The sequence below is a fragment of the Ptychodera flava genome, chromosome 20, assembly GCF_041260155.1.
Source record: "Ptychodera flava strain L36383 chromosome 20, AS_Pfla_20210202, whole genome shotgun sequence".
NCBI lineage: Eukaryota > Metazoa > Hemichordata > Enteropneusta > Ptychoderidae > Ptychodera > Ptychodera flava.
This window is the reverse complement of record NC_091947.1, coordinates 11988647-11998214: the sequence shown is the minus strand read 5'-3', so window position 1 is coordinate 11998214 and position 9568 is coordinate 11988647. Positions and strand designations below refer to the sequence as shown.

The window sequence follows — 9568 nt, the reverse complement described above, 5'->3', positions numbered from 1 at the left end:
GCCTCCGTGGCCTAATGGATAAGGCATCGGCCTCCTATGAGTGCCAGGCTTGCATTGCCTGGGCGATAGTTAGCCGGGGATTGCGGGTTCGAGTCCCGTCGGAGGTGACTTTTTACTAAACTTTCTTTTACTTTTTCAAGACACACAAAGACAATGAAAATGTTTACAATTGCGTGCATATCGCTTCATTCTCCTTTCCAACGTGCTTCTCCATACGCTGCACCGCTTCCCACCTTTTTGACACAATTTTGCCCAACTATAGGTTACCCTCTACGCGTTCGCTGCGTGTGCACGTTTTATTGACGAGCCCCATCAGCGTCAGTGACAGGTAATATCGGGGTAATATCGGTGTCATGGGCATTTTCTCCTGGGTATTGACGGTCTAAATCTCTATTATTTGACTAATGGCTTTGACAGACGGAGGAAATTGGAGAAATTTAGGTTCCAAAACTATGTTCATTCGTATCAAAGAGATAGTTGCGCGATCGAAATAAAATGGTTGACCGTATTGCAATCGATCAAAGCAATATTACACACATCGAAGTTTCTACAGTGAAACCTGTTTAAACCGAACCCTGTCAAAAACTGGAAACCTGTCAATACTGAACACCTTTTCTAGTCCCACAGAGAATGAATAAGGAACCTCTATAAACCAAACACCTCTGTAAACCGAACAGTAAGTTCTCAGTCCCCTTTGTGTTCACTTTAGACAGGTTTTACTGTAACATTGTTTCCCAATGTAAATAATATCACATGATATTGGCTTGTTCTACTCATTACGTGTTGAATAGAAATTTTCTTGTAGTTTTTTTATATCTCTATTGTCGTTTTTTCATCCTGGTGTTGGGATTCTGTGGGCATAATCCCTTTCCACTATTTTCAACCTGCAAACAATGTCCCATTCTCAGAGTAAAATGGCTGTTCCCTGAATCTATTTTGATCGGGATTTACTGCAAGGATAGGTACAGGTTCTCTCTGCAAATTTTTTAAATATTTTATTTTCATCAGTGGAACACTACCTTACATGGCCACAGCTCTATCACAGGGAAGCCACGAAAAAAAACCCAGCATGCAAACAAACAAATGAATAAGTAAATATATAATTCATTTATTTATTGTTTGTCTTTATTTTTGTTTGTTTGTTTTTTTCCTGGCATCCCTGTGGTTCTGTTACAGGGAAAGCCAGCTGAGTATGAACGGTGAAAATGATCAATATGTAATATCACTTGTGTAATTGACTCGGCTGTCATGTGATATGGGGCAGTATAGCAATGTTATACAATAACCTGTATCTAAAGTTTATCAGACAGTATACTCTCCAGTGTGTTTCATTTTGGATCAATATACATGTACAGTCCTTAGATTGGTGCCACTACTGTAGAAATTTCAGAAACAACTCCGAGCAATTACTCAAATGTGATAACATTCAGATCAAATTCACTTAATTTTCATTGTCAGCTGGCGTTTACCTTCAATGGTCTTTACTTGTGCAACAGTTTCAGGAACTGTGTGTATAATATGTAATGTATTATGATGTAAAAGTGTGATATTATAAAGCTAAGACCAGTATCTGGAACTGCCATACAGTATTTGCACACTACCCAATGCGAGCATGGCTTAATGTTCTCTGCAATGAGAGATCTTGGGACAATAATCACTGAAAAAAACTACCAAATGTGAAATCTTCTGACTTTTCATTGATATGAATATTTTGAGGATGAGGCTGATCACAGTTCCAGGGTTGGCAGAAAACCATGACTTCTTTGCAAGGCAAGGCTATTTGTTGACTTGATGCTCATTCATGGTGATACAAATTGCAAGAACGATTAATTGCCACTCGGAGGGTGTGCTGTTTGTGGCAGTTCAGTGAAATGATAGCTTAATCCAGACACCAAACGTTGAACTTGGGAAATTGTCAAATATATTCATTGACATCTTGGATTCTTGGGAAATTATAACCTGTCTTAATGTTGTCGGATGTTTGTGTGCATCGATGTCACAGTCTATATGTATGAAGGAAAAGATTTAGATATAATCTGTATTCAAAGCCACAACACCAGTGACCTTTTACAAATATTCACCGATTTCATTTTGAAATAAATCAAATGTTATGTTGTACTTGTTATTAGATGTGTGTACCACTTGGTATTACACTTGTGAATGTAATACTTCAATGTAAATGAACTAAAAGTATCTAAGTTTCCACACCAGAATACATTATTGGCTACAAATATACAACTACAATACATGTAACAATTTGGACTCAGACATTGTATGCTTACACATTGAAATAACACTAAAGCTATGTGATAAATATGTTGGGGTGACCCTCCTGTGATACAAGAAATTTTGCTGTCACGTAAGTGTGTTGTTTCTTTGGTTTTCAGTATCTCGTCTATTTAATAATGTATTTAGTTTTCTTACTGTTACTGAAATTGGTAAAAGTTTATTCCAGAACTGACTGCTATGGAGTTATGCCAACTTTTGAAGGAAATTTTGCATGTGTAGTTTGCCGCTAATGTGCAGTAACTTGCAAAATAATTTGCTGCATGGAGTTTGCGGCAAATTTTCAGTAACATTCAAATTAATTTGTCACAAATTTACTGCAAGGAGTGTGCCGTTTATTTGCTGCAAAGAGTTGGTAGCAAGGTTGCAGCAAGAGGTTTGCTGCATATTTGCAGCAAATTCACAAGAAACCTAATTTGCGTCTGAAAAGATGAACCACCCACACATTTGCAGCAAATAGTTTTCTGCAAATTTACTGCAAAGCTTGCGGCAAATTTGCAGTAACAGTTTGCGAAGGCCTAAAATATCAATAAGGGATATTGCTGAATAGATGTAAGTATTGTACATTACGTGCTAAACAGATCCAAGAGCCATACAGTGAGAATGAAATTGGTTTTTATCCTGTGAAAGAAATGATTGCATAGGGACACACACTCATACAATATCAGGAAACACACACAAATCTTTCAAAAAAGTCAGATTCAACATCTTTTGAAACATAGTTACTATTAGTATATTTTTTACATGAAAATTATTCAGGATCTTCTTTTAACTGAAATCATATTGGCAACAGTAAGAACTCTTAATGGAAAATTTTAACAACTCTTGTGACACAATTTTTCACTAGAATAATGTTGATCATAGCTTACATGTATATTAATGACAAATTTACAAAAGTTCTACAATGGAAATCTATTTCCCACTTTAAACTGAATATGGATTTTAATTGACATTTTATAGACTTAAAAACTCAGAGAAATTTAAAACTTTAATTCTCACTGCGGAAATATATTAAAAAAAAAAATTCCATAGTTTTAGCTCTAAAATTCTGCCTCTTCTAAATAACAAAAGGCTAATTACTGAAGTGGTACATGTAAGTCCAAATTTGGAAGTTGAAAAAAAAGTTGCAAAAACACAGCAAGCATATGTCATGTATAAAGCATCTACATGCATGTCTAGTTATTCTCATTTGATGTCTGACTTAGTTTTGCATGTACTGCTGCCACCAAGGCAGCACCATGGCCACTTCCATCGTGTGCCAGTACCAACTTGATTTTCTTATTCGGTGAGAGAATGTCCAATGCATCGTTCATGATATCATGGAACTTAGGGTGCTTTTCATACAATGATCCATCGATGCCACGGTGACTTCAGACACGCCGAGTTTGTCCACCACGGCACTGATGCCAGCCGACACAAGTCGTGCTGCCCTAGTTGAAATGACCTGACAGACTTTTCTAACCAGTTTACAATCTTCAAGGGTGGGTTCAATGTCAAGATCCCTCAGAATCCTTTCGCAGACCTTATACTCCCCTTCTGGTTCCCTGAAAGTACATGTATGTTGAAATATGATATGGAGCATGAGAATTGATTAAGAACTTGATATATGATTTCATATTTGGCACTATTACAAAAGTGGTATTGCCAGAAACTGCAGATGACATCATACCTGCCACGGACAAAGCACAGTAGTCCATAATTGCAATGTATTGTACCACTTCTGTAATCATGCTTTACATGTATGTTTCCCATGTGGTATATTTTAGAAATTCAGTTTACGCCGAGTGCTGTGAAAGAAATACACAGTTGTAACATGATAATTCACAATTTCTGAATTTTAATAGACTTGCTCCTGATGATAAATTTTAGAGAAATCAGTCGTGTGTGGTAGCTTGTCAAATATCTGGCAAGGTTTCACCCCTGATGAGTGAGAATTTGGCCAGATGCACTCAATCCATTGGATTCTGTGTAACTTGAGGCTCATGACACAGCTAGCATTAAAGTCACCATACTGTTCACTGCAAAACTGAATATAAACACACAGGTGTGTTTATATATGACCCATGCTCAAATCACACACTTGCACCGAGACTTTTCGGTATGTGACCAATCTCAAAAGTTTGATCATATTGCTTCTTCAAAATTATGTTTTGACACCACATGAAAAAATAATTGATACGAAAACTTTGCATGTGTATCATCTTGTGTATTGAAAAACTGTGAAATAATATTTGGATTTCTTACCCGGCTAAAAATAAACCTACCCTTCTATCTCAGAGAGGAACTTGGTTTCAAATTTTAGGTTGGTTTTCAGGGCCTCAGACTGTCGTCCATTGAAAATCAACTTATGCTCGGCAAGTTGGCAGAGGATGAGACGGACAATGTCACCAAGGTAATGTCCAGCTATCATCTTCTCAAAACTGCAACACAGAAGAAAAAGAAATCAAGTTTGGTCATATACAGAAAGCATAGACCTTTCTGTTGTAGTCACAAGTCAATATCACTATGATATTATTGGTCCTTTTGTCAGACAACTAGCATTGCACTGAGTACTTGGTGAAGATGGCGTCATCTCATTATGTCATTGCAATTTGATAACAAAGAAATTCAAAATATTGAAATGTTTCTGAGTGCTGAACCTCTTCTTTTAATGCCCCAAATTTCAACCGAATCATGTCAGGTTGTAAACAGTGTGGTTGCATGGAGCAAACCACTGAAATGAAATTGATTCAGAAAAAAATTCTGAGTTGCTACAAATGAAATATCTCTTGCGCACATGTACTAAGTAGTTGGACACAAAGCTGTCACAAAAATTAACCGATGAATACTCTTGTAAGACTAGTCAGTTAACAATTAGACTATCTGAAAACAGTATTCTGCTTATCATTCATGTACCTTGTACAGTAAATATAGAAAAAATATCCCTAGGATCAGTGTCAAACTGTAATATGGCCTTCCTAGCATCATCGTCGTAAACCACGCGCCTCTTTACGGCAACAGCTTAGCGCTACCCTTGATTTTTGCGTAGGTCAGAGGAGCAGAAATTATGCTCTGGCTCACGAGAATGAGCTAGCATATTAACCCAACTGTTTTGTCAACTTACTCTCACTAATAAACATACTTGTATCAAATTAAACAGACTGTCATATTATTTGCAGGACATATTTCCTTTGGAAATAAGAAATTATATTTGGCAATTTTGATTTATTTGCCCTGCTTATCAAAAAAATGTGAAAAAATAGACTAAACTTACACAAGATCAATGAATGAGTTGAAATGTGTGCATGCTCAAATGATGATTTTGATCATTAAATTTAAAAGCTGAATTGGTTTTTTTTTTAAATTGAGTCACTTGCTGTTGTACGGCTTCAGAATGCCGGGCCAAGACATAGCTATAACAGCATTGGACCTGCTTTTACTTCTAGATCATGTAAAGACAACCTAAAATGTGCAGATTAAAAGGGTTGGGGAGGGGGTCATCACAACTGCGCCCTTTCCACTTTCTTGACCAAACACAATTGATGTATTTCATGCACGATATCTAGATGCATCATGTAAACATAGCTGCAACATTTAAATTTTATGATTTACATTATGACAAACATGTTTGAACCTTCAACAATCGCCAAAGAAGCTTAGATACAGTATTTACAACGGTTGTATGGGTCCCATACAACATTTGAGTACAGTTCTAATGTTCCGCTCCCTTTAATAGTAAAGCTAGGACTGAGCACACTTTTTCTTCAGGTGTGCCCTGGTCAAGAAGCAAAATTAAGTATGGTAGAAGACGTACCTGGGGGGAATTCAGACACTCAAATTTTTACAAAACTTCTATATTCAGATTTTAAAAATTTTTTATAATGGTTATATTGGTAGTTAGCTGCTTGTGTGGTTTCATTTTGAAGCTTGTGAACAAAATTTTCACCACCTTGGTTTTGCTAATACCAAAAAATGTAATTTGCCCCACAGAGTTAACATAAGGAATAGAGGCCAATTTGAATTTCAAATATCTGTAAAATTTTGGTAATTCCTTCATGTAATTCACAGTGCACAGTGACCTCTGATTTTTATTTCTAATGTGAAAGAGAATGGTTTAAAGATTCCTAGAGAAACTTTGACCAAAAATTTCAAACTTTCAGTTTTGAGGCATATACTACCTAAATGATACACATCAATATAAATAAAGAAGATAAAATTTCAGAAAAAAATTGTGATATCTTTTTATGTGACAACATTCTGAAATTCCTACTCACAGTTGTCTACCTTTGTCTACTGAAGGCATGTCAATCTCATAGTCAATGGGAGTCCTAAAATCATTCAGCACCCCGTCGTCTCCGAAGGCACCCCATTCTGCATCAATCAACACCTCCCTTGGTTCATTCATGTCTCCATTCCACAGCTCAACATTCTCAAGCTTCTCAATGAAACAACAGTTACAACCAGTACCTGCGGAATTTCAAAGAAATTTGCTACGTGAAGGCAATGACCTATTTTAAACACATTTACACTATTATCCCATACCTGCCTTAACTCTTCTGATTTTCTTTCTCTTGTTACTCTTACTTAAGTTTAGTGGTACTTGTTGTTTTGAAACATAGTTTTTTGATTGCTCTAAACACACATCAAACATGGCATCATGGGCTCCCCCTCCTATCTCTCAGTCTGAGCTCTCACCCTGAAGAGCGCCCTCAAGCGATGAATCTTCGGTTTTGTTCCCAGGACACTTTCCAGTTCAAGACAAGTTATTTCAATTATGATTTATGATTCATCAATCTTATAATTCCCTATTCGGGAAATAATAACCAGTTTCTTAAATACCTTAATGTACATAGAGATATTTGCAAATGTATGGAGCAAATTATTCAAATTCTTGCAAACTATGCTGTAATCCACAGGATTCTAGAAATCCCGTCTATTTTACTTACCGACAATCAGACCAACTTTACAGTCTCTGTGATCATAGGCACATGACATGAGAGTTCCTGTTGTGTCGTTGATGATGGCCATCAAATCAAGCTCAATTTTCTAAAAACAAATTTTAGGTGAATGAAATAGCAAGTGAATAAAATTATGCTAAACCAGGGATTATGATGGATTCAGCTGTGAAAATCATGGCTCAATGTCAGACCAATGCACAAACTATGCAGTTTGAAAATACAGCGTACACTTTCCCTGAAGACGCTAGGTCATCCCACTTTTTGGTCCTTTTTTTGTTGAAAATTAACACAAATCCCTTCTCAAAGTAAAATCTTTGGGCTAAACTAAGAAGCAAGGTATATATTATGGTACTTGTGGTCCTAAAGTAAAATCAGATAAATTACACAGATGATCAAGACACGACCATGGTCCAGGAATGGAGTGGGATCTTATGAGGGACATGGAGGAAATTAAGGTTCATGCTGTTAGAAGGGTATATTAATTATTATTCCATATATACATTGTGGTTTTGACCTCATTAGTCTTGTCATGCAGATTCTTATCACTTTTGCCTATAAATTGTTGACCTTTGGCCTTTCCTTCTCAGATTTTCAGAGACTATTGTCAAGAATTTAGTGTTGTTGTTGCAACTATAGTTTGATACAAGTTCATTGCTTTAGTTAAACATTAACATAATTTTCGACTTGGATGTATCTGGGCTGTGGGACAATGTCTGAGATTTATTTGCACGCAAACATGCTAAAAGTAACTAAAGGCGGGCCTTTTTGATCATAAAATTAAATGAACAGAACATGTGGATACGACAGCATGCTAAATGCACGGGACAACACCGTAAATACACGCCAGAGAACATTGAGCATGAAATTCTCAAGACAATTGTACAAGACAACATGATAATGAACAACATGATTTTATAGCTTTGTGAAACTAGCGCGCCCTCAAGGTATTATGAATGTCACTTATTATCACTCTACACTACGGAACTGTGACATTCTCGTAGTCGTACGCGTTTATAGCGAATCTTTCTCATCTGTGAACTCTAAATCAAGCCCCAAACTAAGTTGCATCAGATAAGCTTACCCGTTTTTTCAACTCTTTGCTGAGAAGTTCCCCTACATCTTTTCCTTCAACGCCTGACGCATCGATAGTTTTCGTCCAAATATTTAGGACAGCTGACGAGGGAAGTAAAAGTAACGCTTAAGTAATTAAGCGGCAGAAAGAAACTTAGTCCCCCTCCTTGGTTAACCTATGGTCAACTTCCAGGGTAGGCATGTGCATGGAAGACAACTTCGAATGACAACGTAGTCTACATAGTCGTGCGGACGGGTGGAAGAACGTGGTGCTACAGGCACACATGTACACATGTTCACACAGTTTGCTCAGTATTCGGGCACATGGTCAGGCGCCCTCTAGAGCATTAACATGGGGAGGGGTGTCTCTGTAATATTGGTTAGAGTGCATTCGTTTTTTAAGGGAGGGGGCGCGGGGTCGGTAGAATTTGGGCGACAAATGAAATGTAAAAAGCGACCCCCTTCCAAATCAAATTTCATAAAATTGACCCCCCAAATTCATCAATCGTAAATGTGACCCCAAAAACATTCATCAGATTTGATTCATTAACCCTTCGCACCCTATGGCCTTGGCCTGAAAAATTAGGCCCTTCAAAAGTTTTTGCAAGAAAAAGAGTTACCCACCACTTAAATTTTCGTGCACAGAAAACAGCGACCCTCCCCCAGATGTCACAGTTCGTATCAATAATATCTTAGTTGAATTATAATGTCCCAATTGACCTTTGAACTTTCAAAGAATCCGTTTTGAACTTTACAATAATCACTGGGTGAAATTCAAATATCATGTTGGTTTTCATATCAGCTCTTTCAAATATAATATTCTCGTCACGTACATTTATATCAATTGTAAAACTTTTTAAAGCACTGATTTTCATAGCTAGTTTGTATCGTAAAAAAATATTCAAAGTTTCCTCACATACCACAATGTATAGAGAATCAACATTTATGGTGAAATTCCAAAATCAAATTTCTTGCACACACTTAACTTGTAATCGCCCTAGTCTAATCAAGTGCATTAATATCAATAATCAAGAGTACATAAATTCACAGATTTAGCTAGTTTTGTATTTAAAAGAAATTATTCATAGCTTCTCATAGACTACTCATAGATGATGTATGGAAGACCAAGCAACATTTTGGTGAAATTCCGAAGTCAATTTTTTTTTCCATATTCCAAACCTTTGTAAAATTTGACCCCTTCTAATCATTGCGTAGGTAATTTTTTTCCCTTTGTCTAAATTGTTTTCAAAGGGAAAAAAGTTCTCTTGAAAGCG

General features: G+C 36.7%; 1 protein-coding gene and 1 non-coding gene across 2 annotated transcripts in view; one reads left to right on the top strand and one right to left on the bottom strand.

Annotated features, from left to right (window-relative positions):
• Trnar-ccu (transfer RNA arginine (anticodon CCU)) lies at positions 1-107 on the top strand. Its single transcript has 2 exons — positions 1-37; positions 72-107. It is a non-coding gene; the product is annotated as a tRNA-Arg (tRNA).
• A 1791-nt stretch (positions 108-1898) lies between these two features.
• Positions 1899-9568, bottom strand: part of LOC139120681 (hexokinase-2-like) — a 35543-nt gene continuing 27873 nt past the window's right edge. The window contains 6 exon segments of the mRNA XM_070685207.1: positions 1899-3649; positions 3652-3830; positions 4551-4706; positions 6540-6732; positions 7212-7311; positions 8305-8396. Of these exon segments, the coding sequence (XP_070541308.1) occupies positions 3462-3649; positions 3652-3830; positions 4551-4706; positions 6540-6732; positions 7212-7311; positions 8305-8396 (908 nt within the window). The 3' untranslated portion in view covers positions 1899-3461.